Source organism: Natator depressus, chromosome 5, assembly GCF_965152275.1.
Source record: "Natator depressus isolate rNatDep1 chromosome 5, rNatDep2.hap1, whole genome shotgun sequence".
Taxonomy (NCBI): domain Eukaryota; kingdom Metazoa; phylum Chordata; order Testudines; family Cheloniidae; genus Natator; species Natator depressus.
In genome coordinates, this window is record NC_134238.1 from 43,571,467 (window position 1) to 43,595,935 (window position 24,469).

At 44.1% G+C, this 24,469-nt stretch overlaps 1 protein-coding gene across 1 annotated transcript; it reads left to right on the plus strand.

The window, feature by feature from the left end:
* Window positions 1-388: 388 nt before the first annotated feature.
* On the plus strand, window positions 389-24,382 carry LOC141987938 (uncharacterized). Its single transcript, XM_074953770.1, has 3 exons — window positions 389-1,035; window positions 1,608-2,006; window positions 24,309-24,382. Exons 1-3 carry the CDS (start codon window positions 453-455, stop codon window positions 24,380-24,382), a joined length of 1,056 nt encoding a protein of 351 aa, XP_074809871.1. The 5' UTR covers window positions 389-452.
* The last annotated feature ends 87 nt before the right edge of the window (window positions 24,383-24,469 follow it).

Sequence of the window (24,469 nt, forward strand, 5' to 3'; positions counted from 1 at the left end):
TTTTATAACACCAGACAGAAAAGAGTGCTTTTTCCCCCTCCCACTCAATATCACAAGCACTCCAGAAATCTTCCAAAGGAAATTTATAGATTCATAGCCCTGGTCTACACTAGGACTTTAGGTCGAATTTAGCAGCATTAAATCGATGTAAACCTGCACCCGTCCACACGATGAAGCCCTTTATTTCGACTTAAAGGGCTCTTAAAATCGATTTCCTTACTCCACCCCTGACAAGCGGATTAGCGCTTAAATCGGCCTTGCCGGGTCGAATTTGGGGTACTGTGGACACAATTCGACGGTATTGGCCTCCGGGAGCTATCCCAGAGTACTCCATTTTGACCGCTCTGGACAGCACTCTCAACTCAGATGCACTGGCCAGGTAGACAGGAAAAGAACCGCGAACTTTTGAATCTCATTTCCTGTTTGGCCAGCGTGGCAAGCTGCAGGTGACCATGCAGAGCTCATCAGCAGAGGTGACCATGATGGAGTCTCAGAATCGCAAAAGAGCTCCAGCATGGACCGAACGGGAGGTACGGGATCTGATCGCTGTATGGGGAGAGGAATCCGTGCTATCAGAACTCCGTTCCAGTTTTCGAAATGCCAAAACCTTTGTCAAGATCTCCCAGGGCATGAAGGACAGAGGCCATAACAGGGACCCGAAGCAGTGCCGCGTGAAACTGAAGGAGCTGAGGCAAGCCTACCAGAAAACCAGAGAGGCGAACAGCCGCTCCGGGTCAGAGCCCCAAACATGCCGCTTCTATGATGAGCTGCATGCCATTTTAGGGGGTTCAGCCACCACTACCCCAGCCGTGTTGTTTGACTCCTTCAATGGAGATGGAGGCAATACGGAAGCAGGTTTTGGGGACGAAGAAGATGATGATGAGGAGGAGGTTGTAGATAGCTCACAGCAAGCAAGCGGAGAAACCGGTTTTCCCGACAGCCAGGAACTGTTTCTCACCCTGGACCTGGAGCCAGTACCCCCTGAACCCACCCAAGGCTGCCTCCTGGACCCAGCAGGTGGAGAAGGGACCTCCGGTGAGTGTACCTTTTAAAATACTATACATGGTTTAAAAGCAAGCATGTGAAAGGATTACTCTGCCCTGGCATTCGCGGCTCTCCTGGATATACTCCCAAAGCCTTTGCAAAAGGTTTCTGGGGAGGGCAGACTTATTGCGTCCTTCATGGTAGGACACTATACCACTCCAGGCCAGTAACACGTACTCGGGAATCATTGTACAACAAAGCATTGCAGTGTATGTTTGCTGGCGTTCAAGCAACATCCGTTCATGTGTTATCCTCAGGAGAGTGAGATATAATCCATGGTCACCTGGTTGAAATAGGGTGCTTTTCTTCAGGGGACACTCAGAGGAGCCCATTCCTGCTGGGCTGTTTGCCTGCGGCTGAACAGAAATGTTCCCCGCTGTTAGCCACAGGGAGGGGGGAGGGGGTAGCCACGCGGTGGGGGGAGGCAAAATGCGACCTTGTAACGAAAGCACATGTGCTATGTATGTAATGTTAACAGCAAGGTTTACCCTGAAAGACTGTAGCCAGTGTTTTATAAAATGTGTCTTTTTAAATACCGCTGTCCCTTTTCTTTTCTCCACCAGCTGCATGTGTTTCAATGATCACAGGATCTTCTCCTTCCCAGAGGCTAGTGAAGATTAGAAAGAAAAAAAAACGCCCTCGAGATGAAATGTTCTCCGAGCTCATGCTGTCCTCCCACACTGACAGAGCACAGACGAATGCGTGGAGGCAAATAATGTCAGACTGCAGGAAAGCACAAAATGACCAGGAGGAGAGGTGGCGGGCTGAAGAGAGTAAGTGGCGGGCTGAAGAGAGTAAGTGGCGGGCTGAAGAGAGGGCTGAAGCTCGAATGTGGCGACAGCGTGATGAGAGGAGGCAGGATTCAATGCTGAGGCTGCTGGAGGACCAAACCAGTATGCTCCAGTGTATGGTTGAGCTGCAGCAAAGGCAGCTGGAGCACAGACTGCCACTACAGCCCCTGTGTAACCAACTGCCCTCCTCCCCAAGTTCCATAGACTCCACACCCAGACGCCCAAGAACGCGGTGGGGTGGCCACCGGCCAACCAGCCACTCCACCACAGAGGATTGCCCCAAAAAAAGAAGGCTGTCATTCAATAAATTTTAAAGTTGTAAACTTTTAAAGTGCTGTGTGGCATTTTCCTTCCCTCCTCCACCACCCCTCCTGGACTACCTTGGTAGTCATCCCCCTATTTGTGTGATGAATGAATAAAGAATGCATGAATGTGAAGCAACAATGACTTTATTGCCTCTGCAAGAGGTGATCAAAGGGAGGAGGGGAGGGTGGTTAGCTTACAAGGAAGTAGAGTGAACCAAGGGGCGGGGGGTTTCATCAAGGAGAAACAAACAGAACTTTCACACCGTAGCCTGGCCAGTCATGAAACTGGTTTTCAAAGCCTCTCTGATGCGTACCGCACCCTCCTGTGCTCTTCTAACCGCCCTGGTGTCTGGCTGCGCATAACCAGCAGCCAGGCGATTTGCCTCAACCTCCCACCCCGCCATAAACGTCTCCCCCTTACTCTCACAGATATTGTGGAGCACACAGCAAGCAGTAATAACAGTGGGAATATTGGTTTCGCTGAGGTCTAACCGAGTCAGTAAACTGCGCCAGCGCGCCTTTAAACGTCCAAATGCACATTCTACCACCATTCTGCACTTGCTCAGCCTGTAGTTGAACAGCTCCTGACTGCTGTCCAGGCTGCCTGTGTACGGCTTCATGAGCCATGGCATTAAGGGGTAGGCTGGGTCCCCAAGGATACATATAGGCATTTCAACATCACCAACAGTTATTTTCTGGTCTGGGAATAAAGTCCCTTCTTGAAGCTTTTGAAACAGACCAGAGTTCCTGAAGATGCGAGCGTCATGTACCTTTCCCGGCCATCCCACGTTGATGTTGGTGAAACGTCCCTTGTGATCCACCAGAGCTTGCAGCACTATTGAAAAGTACCCCTTGCGGTTTATGTACTCGCCGGCTTGGTGCTCCGGTGCCAAGATAGGGATATGGGTTCCGTCTATGGCCCCACCACAGTTAGGGAATCCCATTGCAGCAAAGCCATCCACTATGACCTGCACATTTCCCAAGGTCACTACCCTTGATATCAGCAGGTCTTTGATTGCGTGGGCTACTTGCATCACAGCAGCCCCCACAGTAGATTTGCCCACTCCAAATTGATTCCCAACTGACCGGTAGCTGTCTGGCGTTGCAAGCTTCCACAGGGCTATCGCCACTCGTTTCTCAACTGTGAGGGCTGCTCTCATCTTGGTATTCATGCGCTTCAGGGCAGGGGAAAGCAAGTCACAAAGTTCCATGAAAGTGCCCTTACGCATGCGAAAGTTTCGCAGCCACTGGGAATCGTCCCAGACCTGCAACACTATGCGGTCCCACCAGTCTGTGCTTGTTTCCTGAGCCCAGAATCGGCGTTCCACAGCATGAACCTGCCCCATTAGCACCATTATGCATGCATTGGCAGGGCCCATGCTTTCAGAGAAATCTGTGTCCATGTCCTGATCACTCACGTGACCACGCTGACGTCGCCTCCTCGCCCGGTAGCGCTTTGCCAGGTTCTGGTGCTGCATATGCTGCTGGATAATGCGTGTGGTGTTTAATGTGCTCCTAATTGCCAAAGTGAGCTGAGCGGACTCCATGCTTGAAAAAAGGCGCGGAATGATTGTCTGCCGTTGCTCTGACGGAGGGAGGGGCGACTGACGACACGGCTTACAGGGTTGGCTTCAGGAGGCTAAAATCCACAAAGGGGGTGGCTTTACATCAAGGAGTAGTTCAGGCAGGACTTCACGGAGGGTTCCAATAAGAAATGGTGCACCTAAGTTATTGTTCTTATTGGAACAAGGAGGTTAGCCTGGCCTCTGATTGATACATGGCTAGATCTACCTCGCAGCACCTTCTCTGTGAGTGACTGCAGTGTGACCTAGAGGAATGAGTCCCCTAGACAGGGCAGGAGGCAAATGAGTACAAAACAAATCTGGTCTATTTCTTGTTTTGATCCACTCCATCTATCTTTTACATCTTTGGCTGGTAGCAGACGGTGCAGAAGGACTGCAAGCCATCCACATCTCATGGCTGCTCGGCAGAAGATGGCACAGTACGACTGCTAGCCATCCTCATCTCTTGCCTGCCTGGCAGAAGATGGCACAGTACGATTGCTAGCCATCGTCATCTCTTGCCTGCCCGGCAGAAGATGGTACAGTACGATTGCTAGCCATCGTCATCTCTTGCCTGCCCGGCAGAAGATGGTACAATACGACTGCTAGCAATCCGTATTGCCTGCCTGCTCACCATTAGACGGTTCAATACGACTGACTGCAGGACTAAAGAGAATGACCTGGTCAAGTCACCAAAAATTTAGTCCCTGCGCCCATGTCTGCCCAGGCGCTCCCAGCCGACGTGGCCAGGAGCACCTCGGACATGACGAGGACGGCTACCAGTCATACTGCACCGTCTGCTGCCAGAAGGCAATGGGTTGCTGCTACTGTGTAGCAATGCCGTACCGCGTCTGCCAGCACCCAGGAGACATACGGTGACGGTTACCTGAGCGGGCTCCATGCTTGCGGTGGTATGGCGTCCGCACAGGTAACTCAGGAAAAAAGGCGCGAAACAATTGTCTGCCCTTGCCTTCACGGAGGGAGGGAGGGAACGGGGGCCGGACAATATGTACCCAGAACCACCCGCGACAATGTTTTAGCCCAATCAGAGTGCTCCATTGTGACTGCTCTGGACAGCACTCTCAACTCAGATGCACGATTGTTTGCCGTTGCTCTGACGCAGGGAGGGGCGACTGAGGACACGGCTTACAGGGTTGACTTCACGGAGGGTTCCAATAAGAAATGGTGCACCTAAGTTATTGTTCTTATTGGAACAAGGAGGTTAGCCTGGCCTCTGATTGATACATGGCTAGATCTACCTCGCTGCACCTTCTCTGTGAGTGACTGCAGTGTGACCTAGAGGAATGATTCCCCTAGACAGGGGAGGAGGCAAATGAGTACAAACAAATCTGGTCTATTTCTTGTTTTGATCCACTCCATCTATCTTTTACATCTTTGGCTGGCAGCAGATGGTGCAGAAGGACATATTGCCTGCCTGCTCACCATAAGACGGTTCAATAGGACTGACTGCCGGACTAAAAAAAATGACCTGGTCAAGTCACTAAAAATTTAGTCCCTGCGCCCATGTCTGCCCAGGCGCTCCTGATCGACCTCACACAGGCGACCAGGAGTACCTCGGACATGACGAGGACGGCTACCAGTCGTATTGTACCGTCTGCTGCCACAAGGCAATGGGTTGCTGCTACTGTGTAGCAATGCCGTGCCGCGTCTGCCAGCACCCAGGAGACATACGGTGACGGTTACCTGAGCGGGCTCCATGCTTGCGGTGGTATGGCGTCCGCACAGGTAACTCAGGAAAAAAGGCACGAAACAATTGTCTGCCCTTGCTTTCACGGAGGGAGGGAGGGAAGGGGGGGACTGACGATATGTACCCAGAACCACCCGCGACAATGTTTCAGCCCCATCAGGCATTGGGATCTCAACCCAGAATTCCAATGGGCAGCGGAGACTGCGGGAACTGTGGGATAGCTACCCACAGTGCAACGCTCCAGAAGTCGACTCTAGCCTCGGTACTGTGGAAGCACTCCGCCGAGTTAATGCACTTAATGCACTTCTGTGGGGACACACACACTCGAATATATAAAACCGATTTCTAAAAAACCGACTTCTATAAATTCGACCTTATTCCGTAGTGTAGACATACCCATAGATTCCAAGGCCAGAAGGGACCATTGTGATAATCTAGTCTAACCTCCTGTGTAACACAGGCCAGAGAGCTTCTCCAGAATAATTCCTAAAGCAGATCTTTTAGAAAAAACATTCAACCTTGATTTAAAAATGGTCAGTGATGGAGAATCCACCATGACCCTTGGTAAATTGTTCCAATGGTTAATTACCCTCACTGTTAAAAATCAATGCCTTGTTTCCGGTCTGAATTTGTTTGCTTCAACTTCCAGCCATTGGATTGTTATATCTTTCTCTGCTAGATTGAAGAGACCATTATTAAATATTTGTTCCCCATGTAGATACTTTAGACCCCTTGACCTTCTCTTTGTTAAGCTAAATAGATTGAGCTCTCTGCGTGTATCACTATTAATCATTCTCACAGCTCTTCTCTGAATCCTCTCCAATTTATCAACAGCCTTCTTGAATTGTGGACACCAGAACTGGACACAGTATTCCAATAGCAGTCTCACCAATGCCAAATACAGATGTAATATAACCTCCCTATTCCCACTTGATATTTCCCTCTTTATACACTCAAGGATCTCATTAGCTCTTCTGGACCCAGCATCACACGGGGAGCTCATTTTTCAGCTGATTATCTACCACAACCCCCAGATCTTTTTCTGAGTCATTGCATCCCAGGACAAAGCCCACCTGTATGTATGTATGGCCTACATTCTTTGTTCCTAAATGTATACATTTACAGTTAGCTGGATTAAAGCACATATTTGCTTGTTCCCAGTTTATCAAGTGATCCAGATTGCTCTAAATCAGTGACCTGTCCTCTTTATTATTTACCACTTCCCTAATTTATGTGTCATCTGAAAACTTTGTGTGTGATGATGTTATGTTTTCTTCTAGGTCACTGATAAAAATGTTATATAGCATAGGGCCAAGAACCAATCTGTGTGGGACCCCCCACTCTAAACACCCACTTGATTTACAAGTACATTCTGAAACCTAACAGTTATCCAGTTTTTAATCCATTTAATATGGGTTATGTTAATTTTATATCTGTCTAGTGTTTTAAATCAAAATGTTGTGCAATACCAAGTCAAATGCCGTAGAGAAGTCTTAGTATATTACATCAGCATTATTATCTTAATCAACCTAACTTGTAATCTCATCAAAAAAAGTTATAAAGTTAGTTTGACAGGATCTATTTTCCATAAATCCATGTTGATTGGCATTAATTACATTGCCCTCCTTTTAATTCTTTATTAATTGAGTCCCATATCAGTTGCTTTATTACCTTGCCAGGCATTGATGTCAGGCTGACAGGACAATAATTACCTGGGTCATCCAGTTTACCCTTTTAAAAATTTGGCATAACATTAGCTTTCTTCCAGTCTTCTGGAACTTCCCCAGTGCTCCAAGACTTATTGAAAATCAACATCAATGGTCCAGTGAGCTCCTCAGTCAGCTCTTTTAAAACTCTTGGATGCAAGTTGTTTGGACCAACTGATTTAAAAATATCTGACTTTAGTAGCTTCTGTTTAACATCCTCCAGAAACACTAGTGGAATGCTAAAGATATTGCTGGAGATATTAAAGTTTACAATTACAGAATAAGCTGTAAAAAACGTAGACAAGGTGTCTCTTAGATCCCAGAGATTGCACATACTATTGCCAGCCACCACCTGCCACAAGGGAATGCACTGGCAGGGAGAGCATAACACATTCTTAAAACAATTCTACAACAGAAAAAAAACCCATATTAACGCAGGTGAACAACTGAAAAATACTTTCTTCTCGGACAAAAGTCTAAGACCAGCTCAGTTGAAAGATCAGAACAACCCAGCCCACCTCAGAGATAAATCTTCATCTTATCATAAGCAGCACTGCTTACAGGATACAAGGTTGAGATACACCAAATCTACAAGGTTGTAGGGATGGACTTTTTTATGCTGTCTGAATACAGCCTGAAACCTCAAGACCCAGTCCCTCATATATTTAATCAGGAAAAATAATGCCCACCACCAGCCAGTCTCACTTGTCATAACTGCACCCAGAGATCCTTTATGGTTGAAGCTGATCAAGGTGCTCAGCACAAAAGAAACAAAAGGCATCTTCTAAACCCAGTTGAATTGCTATATAACTGTAGCAGCAATGGTACTTGTACCACAGCCTTAGTTCAGGGCGATAATCTTATTGAGAAGACTCCCATCACCATTGATCAGAAAACTACACATCTGTGATTTGATAATCAACTGAATAAACGGGACAAAAACCTTCCCTGAGGCCAGATGACTAGATCTGGTTGAATGGTGAAGCTGGTGATTCATCTGAATCTATGACTCATTGTTAAATATTAATTCTTGTTAAAGACTGCTGATATGGAAAGGAGTGGGAGTTGAAGGGATATGTGCACTGTCTCTTTAAACCGTAGCAGTAAGGTAGGCATAGTGAGAAGCAAGGCTGGGGAAGGTTGAAGGCCTAAGTGCTGAATTGAAGAAGGAAGGGAGAAAAAGATTAGTTTTAGGGATAACACTGTTTTCTTTATCCTACTGAAGTTCCTTGTTCAGTGTAAGAAGAAAGTGATTCTTTCTATTATTGTTTACCATTATCATAAGACAATTTTCACCCTACACAGCCAAGAACTACATCCTCCAATAGACAGCATACCTCCCTTCTCTCAACAGGCCCATGACCCCAGTAAGCCCCAGCTTTTAAAAAAAATTGGGAAAAATAGTTTCAGGTCAAATTAAGTGTTTCATTTAAATTTTGAGTGGCTTTTTATTTTTCTAAATTTTTTTAAATGAAGAAAATTTCTAAATGAAAAGATGTTTTGAATTGGAAAACTAAAACATAGCTTTTTGTAAAAGCTGAAGCAAAATGCTTTGATTTTTTTTCTCAATTTTTTTCCAGTTTTTTTTTTCAACTGAAACAATTGGGTGAAATTGACACAAATTCATGCAGTGGTTTGGTCATGCTGTATCTGCATTTTTCACTGAAATTTTTTTTGGCTGAACAAATTTTCCCAGTTCTTGGGGACACATGACCACTCCCCATAGCAGGCTACTCAAAGAACCCTCACCTCCCATTCCTATTCTCCTGGGTGAGTGGGTCAGAGGGATGTACTATCTCCCCACCCACTGCAAAAAACCTGCTTCTCCCCATGCAGCCATTCTGAAACGGACCACAGGGACAGGGAAGCCCCATAATACCTAACAGTGGCTAGGGTACTGTGACTAAATGCACCCTTGTGTTCATAACCTACAGACTATTGTAATAATCCTTGTACAGAATTATGTACTGTGAGGTATCACTTGATGTACAGAATTATATACTGTGAGGTATCACTTAGTATAGGCTGTGAGGTATCACTTGAAAACTAATAACTTGGTGGTCAATAATATCATGGTGAAATGTTTGTAACAACATTATATGTAAAGTTATGAACCTAAACTGAAATGTGTTTATCAGACTGGTCTGGAAAGGGGACAACTTTGTTCCTCAAAGACAAAGGACAAGGTGACACATCTAGTGAGGTGTCATCAAAATTGATCGGCAATCACCAGTCAAGCAGCCATTTTTTGGCCAGGTAGGGGAGCAGAAGCAGATCAATCTGCATTTTAGCAAACAACAACATGACATCTCTTTCACCACTAGACTCCATGTCTCCATCCTCACAGCTGGAAGAAACTTTATTTAGGGGTAACCCTCAGGGAAATGCATTTCAAAGGGTGACTGGACTATAAAACTGAGGGGCAAAAAGACCTCAGTGTCCTCTCTTTCTTTCTCTCCCTAACTTTCTCTCTCTTTTCCCTAAGAAGACAAAGGAACCAGACTTTGGGAGCGGTTCTGACTGGAGAATTTGATCAGCCCTGATGCTGGGAACATGTGATAAGGATTTTATCTTGAACCAAGTCTAGTTTGTTAGGTTTAGTTACTAGAAAGCATTTTATTTTTATTTCTCTTGTAACCATTTCTGACCTTAATACCTTATACTTGTACTCACTTAAAACCTCTCTCTTTGTAGTTAAATAAACTTGTTTTATTTTTTAAATAAAAACTAATCCAGTGTAATGCTTAAACTGAACGGTTTGGGTAACTCCAAGTAAAGCAGCAAACTTGCATGTTGACCCTTTACAGGGGCAAAGGACTTTTAATATCTGAACTGTCCAGGAAAGGGCTGGTAAGTGCAGAACATGTTTCGGGGAAAATTCAGGATGGGGAGTGTGTTGGAGCACCCTGAAATAGTAACCAAGGCTGTACAAGCCAGAGTGTGTCTGATGCATTGCTGGGGTCAGAGCTGCTCCATCAGGGCTGTAGCCATACACAGACATTCAGGATATGACCTGCCTGCTGTTCGGCTGTTTGAGACTGATCCAGGCTGGAAGCTACAATAGCAAAGCATTATGAGGCACCCAAGATTGCAAGGCAAGTGGTGACACAGCCCCTCACTGGTACAAATTACACCCTGGATACAAATTACACCCTGGAATGTGACAGGTACTCTTGAGTTTCCGTAACAACCATGTGACAGGGATTATGGTGCATCTTTTTGAGCATGTAATTGGCATACATTATTATTTATATTGTGGTAGCACTTAGGAGCTCCACCCACAGACCAAGGCCCCCTTGTGCTATGTGCTGTAGAAATAGAGAAGTGAGGGAGCAGTGGGGCCAAAAAACTTAAGTAGCTTCAAGACTGAGCCTGATAAATGTATGGAGGGAATGGTATGATGGGACTGCCTACGATGGCATGTGGCCCCTCAGTGATTGCTAGTAGCAAACAACCCCGACTGCTGGAGAGGGGACACTAGATGGGGAGGGCTCTGAGTTACTACAGCAAATTCTTTCCCATTTATCTGCCTGGCAGGTCTTGCCCCCATGCTCAGGGTGTAACTGATGGCCATATTTGGGTTCAGGAAGGAATTTTCCCCTGGGTCAGATTGGCAGAGACCCTGGGGGTTTTCAGCTTCCTCTGCAGCATGGGTAAATGGTGGATTCTCTGCAACTTGAAGTCTTTAAACCATGATTTGAGGACTTCAGTAACTCAGCCAGAGGTTATGGGTCTATTTCAGGCATAGGTGGGTGAGGCTCTGTGGCCTGCCTGCAATGTGCAGGAGATCAGACTAGATGATTACCATGGTCCCTTCTGACTGTAAAGTCTATGAGAACAAAGAGATGGTTCCTGCCCCAGAGAGCTTACAATCTAAGTATCCAAACCTTGAGGCCCATTCCCGGCAGGGTTCACAGCATCTTACGGTCTGTTAGCTGTGAGAGACAGCCCAGAGAGGCACAAGCATCCAAAGAAACAGTTCAGAGCGGAAGCAGCAAAAGCAGGGATTGCTGCACTAAGATGGAGCCCAGCTGGGGCCACCCGTCCCCTGCCTCAAGACTCCCTCTCTCCCTGACCCAGAACTGTGCTGGGTAGACCAACCCATCCTAGGGTGGTGCCTCTCCTCTGCACCCCCTCCCCCCATGCAGTCTTGGGGAAAAACCACTAACAGGAGCCAGGCAGACACTCCAGCTGGTAGGAAAAGTTGCAGAGGCATCACATTGTTCATGCTGCTTGTGTGCTGTTCCCCTTCCCTCCCCACACACCATCTGTCTTTAGATTATAACTTCATGGGGGAAGGGGCTGTCTGCTACTCAGTGTTTGTACAGTGCCTACCACAATGGCTTTCTGCTCTTGATTGGTCCTTGGGCACTACAATTAATAACAATAAGTACCTGTCATCTCTGTAGTCTCCATTTTTGTTAAGTCTCTTGTCATACAATAAGCCCTTTGGGTCCTTTCTCCTTCAGCCAGAACCACGCAGCTTCTTGATCTCTAAAGACACTGCCATAAGCCATTCAGGTCCGTCCAAAACAATCGCACCCCTGATTGTGTAGAAGCCTTGCTCTAAAAGATTTGGCATAATTAGGATCACACTACCTTACCAGGCATTATCTTAAAGTTTCCTAACACAGCACACAGAGCTAACATAGGGTCCTTAATGTGACTGTATAGATAAAGTAGGTCCAAACCATAAAACACTCTGGCTCCAGGGGGCAGGAGGGGGGTTCTGTGAGTGAAATGACAAGTATTAGACTTGCTACCTCATCAGCATCAGCTCTTACCTTTGTAATCCAGAACAATACTTTGCCTAGATTGTTTAAAACACTTTGGGTTTTGGGGGGGGGGCATCTCATCTTTATTGCAGATTTTAAAAATAGCAAATTACTTTATCATCCACATTGTAATGTCTCATGGCAACTGGAACAAATAAGGCAGAGCTAAATGCAGCCATGACTTACAATAAAAGCACATTGCAGGAATCAGACATCTGTTGTTGTTACCAAGAAGTGGGATGAATTGTGGCTAAACTCTTCAGCAAAGCTCCAGACCACAGTCTTGGTAATCTCAGAATTTTTCCATTGGGTGTCTATCAATAAAACCAAGGGATCTGAGAGGAAATCCAGACAAAAACTGCAGCTTCCAGTGATTTAAACATGAAAAGCGATATCTATTTTTCTAACATCTGAGAGTAGCTGGAATTCTCATTGGCAATGTTTCTAGCACAACTTTTTGTGGGACATGCTTTATTTGCTCTCACCCCACCATGATTAAATCTGAGATGCATACAATAAAATCTCACCTTCTTCCCATAAATCTATTACCAATAGGAAGGCAGAACCCAATACACAGGGGAATTTCCTCATATTGCAACTCTAAAGGTTATTTTAATCAGTTTTGCTTCTTCTGCATTGCCTAGTATAAAAAAATGATTATTAGGACACATTGAGTGCAATAAACTCCTCCTCCCCAGCCCAACATGCCCGTGAGTCCTTTCAAAACTCAGCTGCTAAAATCATAGTCCTTGATCTTAGTCTGTCAATCTGACTCCATCTTTAAATCTCCCCACTGGCTCCAACTTCTCCACTGCATCAAGTGTAAACTTCTTGAGTGAAATCCTGGCCCTATTGAGGTCAATGGCAAAACTCCCATTGAGTTTTGGGGCAATGGGGCAAGGATGTCACCCCCTGTCCTCATCTTCAAGGTCCTGTATAACCCTGCCCCTCCCCCTCATTTTTTCATCTGACCTAGTCTTCTGTCCTGATGTCCCCTACCTCCTCCCCTGTAGAGAAAGGCTGGGCCCAAAGGGACCTGGAACAATGGAAGCCAGGGAGAGGTTATATATCTTAAATTAAAGGGATTATATCCTAAATGGCCACCACATGCAACACATTGATCACAATAACAGTCAGAATTATTATTATACACAATTATAATAAAATAATAACAACAACAATCAATGTTTATTTCTGTGGCACTGCATTTCCAAAGGCTTCTTGGGTGCTTAAAAAATATAACTAAAACGAAGACCAGGAAAATAATTTGTAGGGTGTAGTGGCCGCACAAATTCCTGGTTTGGTAAAGATTAAAATATCAGATAGAAGACAGAGATGTAGAAATAAGAGAACTCAACCAAAAACCATACCAGACTGCTATGGCAAGCTAGACAGGACTAGAAAGACTGTGCAGAGCACCCTGACAAATTTGGAGCACCTTATTGCCAGAATGATAAAGTATTAGAAAAGGCAACATGACTGATAAAGGATGTCTGGGGTTCTAACTGGTGGAGTGGTTAGCAAAATTAGAGGTAAATGTATTAGTACCAAGTGATCTGAATCCTGAAGTACTTACTTAGAGGATCTATGGGAAAACTCATGGAGTAAAGTGCAGCTCATCAGGAGGACGGGTAGTAGATTTGGGTCCTTAGTTCTTGCCATTGAATTGCTCATGGCAAATAAATTATCCAGTGCATTTAGTGCTTTCTTTCTGTTTATGAATCATTCACATGCCAATCCTGATTTCTGAGAATGGGTTTGCTATTGTAAAGATTCAGCTTCAATTCAGCAAAGCATTTAAGTCAGTGACTTCACTCATTAAAACCTGAGTACTGGGTGAAGTATGGAGCTTTAATCCACACCCTCCGTTCAAGACCAGGAGATAGCTGCTGCACAGCCCCACCTACCCACTCACTGCTTTTTCATCATCTGGGCTAGACTAGCATCTTAAGCCCCGCCCCACCAACTGAGTGGCATACTATGGTCACTGGATCCACATCAAGATGGACTTGTACCCTTCCCTCGCCCAACCCCTTTGTGGCCTTCTTCACTAGACTATGCAGATCTGACATGGAGGCCATTTCCATGGTACATATAGGTATTATTTAGATAACTTTGTGTGGCTGCTCCGCCAGCAGATAGCCTCCCAGCTGAGCCTCTGTGTGGGGCTTACGAATACATAGAATCCTAGAATATCAGGGTTGGAAGAGACCTCAGGAGATCATCTAGTTCAATCCCCTGCTCAAAGCAGGACCAACACGAACTAAATCATCCCAGCCAGGGCATTCCTGAGTACATTCCTGAGTACAATCAATACATTAGGAACAGGACTCTGTTATTCCAGGTTTGCACTTGTACAGTTTTTCTAGGCTCCTTTTAGCTCTTTCCTGGTGCAGAACTATTCATTTCCCCAGCACTTTCGGACTCTTCTGGGAATTGCTTGCTAGATTACCTGAAAAAGGGACAGACCCTATTAGCATGATCCATGGGAGGCGTCCACAGAACTCACCTGCAAGAGCCGGTGTGTGTGTAACCCACACACCTCCTGGGTGTGGTGCTCTGTCTCATCTAGTGGCACCAAGACCACTTAGAGAGCGTTAAATGGGTCTGCTCTATAGCCTTAGCTACCAGGCCCCTAGCTTTTAGCTCATGCAGTTGAGGCTCATGCACTAAGCTCCAGAGGTCCCTAGTTCGATCCCGCCCACTGACGACCAGGGTTTGTCATTGTTACAAGTGCAGACTTCAGTTTTAGCGGCTTGACTTTTGGCTGGCTCCACACCAGCTGTAAGGGAGCGAAATGTAAGCGACTGCAAACCATCTTCTCATTTTGCTTTTGAATGGATAAACAGCAAAACACTGTCTTCAGCATGTAAACGTTAGACACAATGATCATTAAATGAGCAGCAAGGCCATATGGAAAGTGAGGCATACTCTCTGACACGGCACTGCAAGGTGTTGGTGTCACAAGCACCGTAACTCTCCAGAGTGAAGCTCACTGGCTAGTGTTGGAAGAGGGGTTTAAATTCTATTTTCTTCTTATTGGCACTCTCAGTAATACACATGCAGTTGTTAGAACAACTCAATATCATGAACCTTGCAGGTGGGTAACAATAAAGCTTAGCACAAGAGGATATGTAATAGCTGAAGGAATTAAGCCTTTCCTCACAATAAAAACTCAACAAATAACTTTCCAGTCAGGCAAGACTTGCTTTTATCTTTGGTCAGAAGAGCTATGTAAGCTGGTGGGATGACTGAGCAGAATCAAATCACAGCAGCAGGCAGTAAGGTGTTTGCAGCAGGAAAGGATCTTTATAATCACAAATCAGAAGAAGGGAACAAAGGGTAGCAAACAACTTCCCTAGTTGAGGGATTCTCCAGCCTGCAGAGCAGGAATAGGGAGCCCTGACATTCTCCCCTTTCTGTCTCTCCACCAGCCCTTCTTATAACCCCTCCCTGACTACCTGCACTAGGGAAGAGAAAAAAGGAAGTTGGTGATGATACCATATGTACTAAGGTCCAAGTAGTGCCTCATCACTCTGTGGCAATGTAAGCCCAATACATCCACTAAATGATAAAGGGCAAGTGACCCTTCCCCAACCGCCATCTAAAAATCCAGAGGAGAAGGTTGCTGTTCCAGAATGTCACATCTGGTAGAAGGGTCTGGGAGCACATGGATTTTAAAGGAACTATAGGCCCCAGGGAGGAGGACAATCCCCATCTACACAGAGGCATGAGCTATCTTGCAGGAATACCCATTGTTCTGATGACAGGCACCTCCTCCATCCTGGGTCTCCTGGGGCTGCTCAGTAGAAGCCACAGAAGAAAGAAGAATTCAGTATAGCTCCTGGTTGTTTCAGCTTCCAATTGGGCTTTCACCTGGAACTCTCTGAGTTCTGCAGAGGAGGGTACCACAAAGATTATAAATTCCCTGCACTGTTGCCCTCTACAACCTTTAGCTCTGCCCTCTGAATCCAGCAGTTCTCAGTTGGATGGGTTATCTGTGCAGAGAGGGCAGATCTCTGTCTACATGAGCAGGGACAGATCCACATGCAGAGGCCTCCTCACATGGACTACTGGGCCAAATAAATTAGTTTTTCTTGTGTTGCAATGGGGGGCCAGCAGCACTTGGTTGCAACACAAATGAAATGGATGGATAGTGTACAGTGCAATAGGGATGTGACAAATATTCAGTTTGCACTTGATGTATTTATATATTGATCCACCTATCCATTTCAGGTACTTAGATAGCCTCCATTAACCATAGTATCTGATCACTTCACAATCGCCATGGTATTTACCCCTCACAACACAGAAGTACTATTTTCTCAGTTTACAAATGGGGAACTGAGGCACAAAGACACTAAGTGACTTGTCCAAGTCTCTGGCAGAGCTGGGAATTTAACTTAAATCTCCCTGTTCCACACTTAGTACCCTTAACCACTGGACTGACTATTCTTCCTCCCCATGTAGTAGAATAATAAGGGCAAGTAATCTCACCCAGAGGGGTAAATTCTGCAGGCCTCACTTCATTACACTGTGAGTAGTTTAACTTACAGAGTAATATCTTACTCTGTGAGGATTCTCTTCTCCTTGAAGTCTTTAAACCACGATTTGAGGACTTCAATAGCTCAGACATAGGTGAGAGGTTTATCGCAGGAGTGGGTGGGTGAGATTCTGTGGCCTGCATGGTGCAGGAGGTCAGACTAGATGATCATAATGGTCCCTTCTGACCTTAATATCTATGAATCTATGTTATCTGACCATTTCTCAGATTTATAAGGAAACCATCATGATCAGTGCAGAGCCTGGATACAGTGTTGCTTTGGCATGACTGGTACTCCCGAGTTTGAAAATGGGCCTAGAATGAATGGTTTATATGCTGTTCTTATGGGTATAAATGCAGCTGATCCCTGATCAATGCTGACATGAGGTTCACATGGTAACGGCACTGACACGTGATTTGCACAATGGACTTTTATTGTGATGGTTTTTCCCTTGCCCTTCTTTGCGTTGTGCTGTAAAACGTTACAGCCAAGGGTTTCACAGCTACTTGTGAAACATCACATGAGGAGCGTCCGTCAGCAATACTAGTTGATCCTTATAAGCCCCAGCTCTCAGATCGGGTATAAAAGTGTTATCCCCTTCCCAGCTGCAGCCTGCTGAAGGTGGTTGTGTTGCCATAGCAGATCACAGCCACATTTTTTCAAAGGCCAATAAATGTTACACTGCAATACTGACGGTGCCATAAAAATGTACTAGGTGCACTGGGCAGCACTGGAAATGCCTTGTAATCCCACAGGTTATACCTGGTGGATGATACACAGTTAACCTAATAGCTACAGGTAGAACCTACCCACACAATTTTCTATCATGGAGATGCAAACTTTTATCCAGCCACACCAAATAGGCATCAAGGACGTACGTAGTTAGACATCAAGGACTGCCAAATTGGACAGATGATGTTCAGCTATTTAAGTGCCTTCCTTTGAATAACCCCATTTGGGTAATATAAACCAATGTACCATCAAAATTAACAACATACAGTACGAGCCAAACTCTTAGCCAAAAGCCCTAAAGAGAGTTCTGTTTGAGGTGTTCTCTCACCAGCCTCTGCAAGTTCAAGATTTAACTATCCTTCTCAGTAACAACTCTTAGGGCATAGCCAACTATAATAGATCTCATAAAGGCCAGTCATGTGGGAACATATGTGAGGGGGAAATGATTTGTAAATTTTTAGAGACCCAGGAATATTGGCAGACTATGAACATCAGCTTTCTTCACTAATGCACAAGTATCCAGACTGATAGCTCATGGGAGGCCCATGTGTTATCCTTGGAAAGTGTAGGCTTCAGAGAGAAAATGCTGAATACTTTTCTATATTATCTTAATTAGGTGCACAGGAAAACACTTGGTAAATGCATTATTCATACAAAGGAAACAGCTCTTTCCCAGTTCTGGGAAAATAAATGATTTAGGTTCCTTTTGATGTTTCAGTTTTAGTCTGCAGCCAATCACTCTAACACAGCTCCTTTGTCACTGTAATAATATGGTTTCCTTTCCTAACTGCTTATTTCTCTCTCCTGGTAGAGATGACATATTACATTCTTGGGACTGGTTATGGGCACACTCACATTTAGTTTCTAAAATATTTTTATGCTGTCCTCATATTTTGCTGCTTAGGTGTTCTACTGTTTTAGCATTCCATCATTCTTAGCTGGAAGTCTAGCCAGCCATAGGTAATCCAATAAACTTTGGTTTCTCCCCATTAGCTTGATGATATGGCAGAATTAGAATCTGATCCATGCGACTGTAGATTTAATTGCCTTTTATTGGTGGGAGAGCAGCAACTGAATAGATGATTAGTTAGTGACAGCAATGCTTTAAGACAAAACCTTTCCAAACTTGCAACCAATTTTTCTCTGTGCTTTCCACTCATAACAATGCCACTCCCACCAGAAAAAGACAGGTCAAAACAGGGCTCTGCTCCTAATTTGTGTAGGAATATAACAGAGTCCTCTTAATTGGAATATCCTGGTGAGTGGCCTTTTGTCTCCACTGTCTGCCATTCCCAATTTACAGAGGACACCATTTTAACAACAATGGGGCTTTCTGGGGAGCTCCAGAGTCCATCATATTACTGTTCAATTCAATGAGTTGCCTGTGTGAATTGGGATGGGGGCTGAGCTTGCTGCCTGACTAATGCTAGCAGCAGGAACAGTTGCAAGATTCCCAGTAGAGTGGCCCAGCATGTGTAGCTGGTGCAGAAAGAACATACTAACAACCACAGCCAACCAGACATCTCGCAATTCATCCACTTTTTGTACACATCACAGCCGAGGTTGGACTGAAAGCTGCTGTTTGAGGAGCAAACATGCAGAACCAGAAGGAGAAGGAGACAAACAAAATACATAAGCAGTAGGTGTCTTCATTTAGAGAAGTAAGTGCCCCCATTAAGCAGTAGTCATTGCTATAAATAGCTTTGGTCTTAAATGTCATCCCTTGGGAGGCAGCCCAATTAAAAAGCTTCCCCAATTAAGTGTGGAATGTCTTGTATTGAAAAGTGTCCAGTACATGGGCATCATTCGGAACAAAAAATGAAATTGGTAGAATATGCACAGTTTGAACTAGGCTGCAGTAAAATAAACTATAAATATGGTTAGCATTTACTTTAACTCCTTTTCTGCCACGTCCCCAAGAGCACCAGGTTTTTAAAGGCAGGTCCATAGTTTTCTAAAAGGGTAGCTATGTATTGTAGCGGTTCAAAGGGGCGTATGAGTGCTCCTCCCCAGGCCTGCAACCTGAATCCTGGAGCACTGAAGAGGAGGTATCCATTAGCAATCTGTTGGGTGTGCTGGGGTTCAATCAGCTCTCTAGCTCAGAGAAAAGGAAAGTTATACAAATACTACTGCTTACCTGCCTCCAGAGCAGAATTTAACCATTGTTTGAGAGTGTTCAGATGTGGGGCTTTGATTGAGTCCATTGCAGAATCAAGGACCAGGAAGTGACCCTAAGCTCCAATCTGGATCCAAACTTTTCAAAGTTCAGGATGCTCCAATTTGGAGTGCTAGCTCCGTTCTCTCTCTCTTACTACTAATGTTATTAAGCACTTATATTACATTTTATATCTTCAAGATCTCCTACAAACTTTAATCCACAAGGAAAGTGGAAAACCAGTAATTTTCCCCCTTCAAATATAATTTCCAAACAAAGTTTCCTGGTCATAATATTGTAGCTAGCTTTCTAACTTTGGTATGAATTTCAGCAACCCAGTACACTGATGCAGTATCTATCTTTCTTTCTGTTTAGTTCCAAAATGATCGAACTTCACTGACACAGTGGCATCAGACTTTGGATAAACAATCATTCATATTCTGGATGAGTACCCGGTGTTACCTCAAGTCACAAGTCTCTCGAGACACTCCCTCTGTATAAAGACAACATCCTGAGAGGAACACTCCTAAGTTACAACATTCAGAGCCAGATGCTCTTGAGTGATGATCTTGGTGTTGGTTACTGGTCCTTAGGCCTCTTCCAGAAGAAGGCTACTAATAGATAAGGGATCTGCTAAGCTTTGGTCTTAGTGGTTTATTTTTGTCTGTGTGACCGTGCTTTAGTTTCCTAAAACACTGCTACTTATTATTGACTTATTGATGCAATTCCTTTCAATCTTTTTAAGACCTCCATTTTCCTTGTTCCAGGTTGTCTTTTAACTTACCAAGAACACCTTTCACTCCTTCCATACGCTGATATGGCCTTCTCAGACAGAAGTTGAATGCTTTTAGTAAACTAAATATTTTTGCCTTCTGGGGAGGATGTACAAAAAATCTGTTTATTGTTATGCATACTTAATACTTTTCCCAATAGAAAACCCCAGTAAGATTCCAGTTCCACATCTGTGAAACAGATCTACAGAGGAGATCTGTATCACCAAACATCATGTTACTTCAGTAACATACTTTCAATATTTTCTCAGTGCAGTCAGGCAGTAGTTGATATAAAGTGCACTCCACTTAACACAGATACACTTAACTGGATAGTCAGTTAAAAACACACACACGCACATCTATTTTTCCAGCCAAATACAATGAGTCAAGTGCACTCATTTTTGCTTAATATAGATCATTAATTGTTCTGCAAGGACATGGATTTTGATTTAAATCCTATCACTGCAGCTAGGTATTAACCAATTAGCACTTTATTGTTGTGCAAAGGTGTAGATAATTCTCATCATGTAATTAAGCAATGCTACTATATTAACCCTGTGTCATTGATTCAGGGAAACACTTAAACACAAGCTGAACACTCAAGTCAACTTAAAGTTAGGCATGTGTTTAGATGCTTTGCTAAATTGGAATCTTAAATTATAAAAGCCACATTGTGTTTGACTCAAATGCTACAGAACCAAAGACATTCTGAGGAAAGAATAAAAATTCAGGCCAACATTCTATCGTATTGCTGTAATGGTTTAGCCCCCCCCCCCCCCCCACAAACGCTTCACTTTCTGCTGCTATTACTCAATTGTATTAATTAATAAGTCATTTGAGCATCAGTGTGAGCTTTGTCTGAGTAAAGCCTGCAGTGAGCTTGTAGTAAGGCGGGATGCTTAGGTGGGCACCCCATAGGAAAGCTCCTGAAGCTCCCCATCTGCACTAGGAAGAGAGCAATCTGCAACATCCCATGCAGGAGTGCAGTAAACTTCCCCTTGTGAGACTGGAGAACTGGGCTGGCCTAGTGCATGGGGGAAGCTATGGCTCTGCCTACTTCACATCAGGCAATTTGCTCCCAAGGTAGGGGAGCAACTCAGCAGGAGTCGCGGGGACTGCCATTCTGGCCAGCCCTTATGCTGGGTGCAAAGCAAACTCTTTACTCAGCGTTTGACCCAATGATAATACAACCTTGCACTTGTACAACATCTTTCTTCTGAGAATCTCCAAGCACTTACAGCAGTGGGCAAGTATCATCACCACCAACGGAAGAGCATCAATAGGATTTTGCCTCCTTTGAAGGACAGATAATATTTACTGCATTGAAGCCTTTTATTGTATACCTTCTCTGGACTGCCAGTTCTTGGAGTTCTCTTTTATTCTATAGATCAGTGACCTAGTGAACTCTGATGTACTATGTTTAAAAATCTTAATTCATAATTTGCTGAAAAACGCCTCTCAGAGGAGCACAGTAACCAATTTTTAAACCAAATAATTTGTTTAGAAACTATTTCTCTCCTATAGCAAGAGGTTAGGCACCATTAGAAAGTCTGTTACACACAAAACTGTTCTAATGTTCTCTCCATTCCTTGGCTGCATTGATTCTGGACAGCTTCATTTTATTTTAACTCTTTGCCTCAGTTATGCTGAAGCTGGAGAATTTGTGACCTAGCTCATGTTCTTACAAACAAGGGAAAATGGTACGTATAAGATCAAAAATGACTTCCTCTGTCTGTTTTGCTGCTGAAGGCAGTTGGCCTAGATTGACATCTCTATTGTCTCACTCATTGATGGAAGAGGAGAAAGAAGCCCATTTAAAATTGTGAAAAGTCTTCTTTTTTTTTTTTCTGAAAAAAGATGACTTACTGGAGTGACAAGTTTATCACAAGTTACATAGGGCCAGATTGCAAGCCCCTTCCTCTCGCTAGGTCATGAAATCAGTGAGATTATTCATGAAAATTACTGATCACCAGTGGGAGTAAACAATCTCACTCATAATTACTGTTATACAGTACTAGTGCAAAACATTTGGAGCCCTATTCTGCCTGATTTACGCTTTCATGAAGACCCAATAACTTCAGGGGGTAAAATCAGACCAGAATTTGGTGTGTCTAAAATCTTTTGCAAAGAATTTTGAACAAAAAAAAATTCTCTTCCTATATTTGATCCCTTGGACTGCATATTACAGTATCTGTTAGTGGGTTCATGTGAACCATTTTTACAGTTTTAGTTTGGGTGGATTCAGTTGAACAAACACAGAACATAGATGAAACTCTGCTGAGTTTTGCTGTGATTTGGAGGTACGGGCAGGTCTACATTTAAAACACTGCATCAGCACAGCTGTCCCATTACAGCTGAGCTGTATTGCACTTAAGTGAAGGTACTCCTACGCGGATGGGAGAGCTTCTCCTGTCAGTGTAGTTAACCCATCTCTCCGAGAGGTGGTAGCTATGTCCATGGGAGAAGCTCTCCCATCGACATAGCGCTGTGTACATGGGGGGTTAGGTCAGTGTAACTACATTGCTCAGGTGTGTGGATATTTCAGGCCCCTGAGTGATGTAGTTCTACTGATATAGGTCTGTAGTGTAGACCTGGCCTATGAGACTGAAAACCAGATGGAGCTGCTGAGTTTTGCATGTTTTCCACCAGAACCATAAAAATGGCCTCTTGGTTTGTGGTTTATGATGTTCCAGGGTGCAATCCAGACCAGTGAGGGCTGTGTCACCACTTGCCCTGCAACCTGGGGTGCCTCACAATTCTTTGTTGCTGTAGCTCCGAAACTGGGCTCCTTATAAACGCATGCAAGTCACACCCTGAGTGTCTGGGTATAGCCACAGCCCTGGTCCAGCAGTTCTGACCCCAGCAACCTGGCAGCAAACACCAGCCACACTGTGGCTTCCAGCAGCATTGGTTACAATTTGCATGGTGACCTCAACAGGTTCCCAGTTCTGAAGTTTCCTCCCAAATATGTGAGTTTTTCACTGTCCAGCCCTCTCCTGGACAGTCAGGTATATTAGTCCATTGCCCCTCTAAAGGTATCAACATACAACAGTCTGCTACCTTAAATGAAGTTACCCAAATAATTCATAATACTGGATTAGTTTTAATTAAATTATAAAACAAGTTTATTTAACTATAAAGAGAGATTTTATGTAAGTGCAGTAAAGTCAGAGTAATGAGGCATTAAAGTCAGAAATGGTTACAAGAAAACTAAATATAAAATTCTTTCTAAACTTAAACTAGACTTAGTTCAAGGTGAAGTTCTTACCACATGTTTTCAGGACATAGCTGAGCAAACTCGCAGACCAGGATCAGATCCCAAAGTCCATAGGTTGTTTCTTTTGTCTTCTTGTGTGGAAAAGAGAGATGGATATGGAGAGATAACTTGAGGTGCTTTTACCCCTCACTTTTATAGTTCAGTCACCCTTTGAAATGCAGTTTCGTGAGAGTGACTCCTAGATAAAATTCTTTCAAGCTGAGAGCAAGGAGTCTGGTGGGGGGAGAGATTTTATGCTGTTGTTTGCTAAAATGCCACTTTGTTCCATCATTGCCAAAGAATGGGCACTTGATCAGGTTTGATGACACCTGGCTCGAGTTGTCACCTTTGTCTTTGAAAAACAGGTTTACCCACTCCCAAGACTTGTCTGGTAAATGAGTTCAATTAACAAACGACTCATCACCAATGTACTGTACTTTCAAATGTCTAAAGAGTTTTTGGTTCTCATACAAACCCTCAGAACCTATTTCTCCATTTCATAATCTAAACTCTATCATAGATGTAAAATGTCATGCTTTACACTCTGACGTCCGATTTTTCTCCTGAACAAATAGAGATGCTAGCATTTTTTATGGATGCTAACGCTTGTGTGTGTGTTTATATGGGCGGAAAGTCAGAAGCCAAAGCTGAGGTTGCCTGGAAGTTTTATCCAAATTGTGTCTTTCTCCTACATGAATAGCTTTTTCTTCTTTCCTTTTTAGCCTTGCTCCGATGATCTAATTTTCTCATCTACCACTATTTCTATTATTTAATGTCTTTTCTCTTCCTTTATGCACTCATCTCCTTCCATTTGCCTCTCTTTCTTCTCTGCGCTCCTTTGAACATCTTGTTTTTCCACTGTTGGGTGTTTGGGGTTCCTCCCCCACCCAGTTTTGCATCTCTATTTTTATTTCCCTTTTGATTTTTTATTTCATGTGTTTGTTTCTCTTCTTTTAGTTTCCTCTCTGAATCATTCTTCCATTTTGGGCTTTGCAGCATCATTATCCTCTTTGAATCTTCTTCTCTCTTGACTACAACGCCCTCTCAGTCCTCAGTGGTTGACTCAGCCAGAGCTGCGTGGGAAGTGATTGTGAGTGAATCAGTGACTTGGTGCTCAG

Excerpts from the sequence above, each read along its gene's own strand:
- LOC141987938 (XM_074953770.1), top strand. The coding sequence starts at position 453 with ATGCAGAGCTCATCAGCAGAGGTGACCATGATGGAGTCTCAGAATCGC. Across the intron at positions 1,036-1,607 it reads AGGTGGAGAAGGGACCTCCG|CTGCATGTGTTTCAATGATC; the intron begins GTGAGTGTACCT and ends TTTCTCCACCAG. Across the intron at positions 2,007-24,308 it reads ACTGCCACTACAGCCCCTGT|TTTCCTCTCTGAATCATTCT; the intron begins GTAACCAACTGC and ends CTCTTCTTTTAG.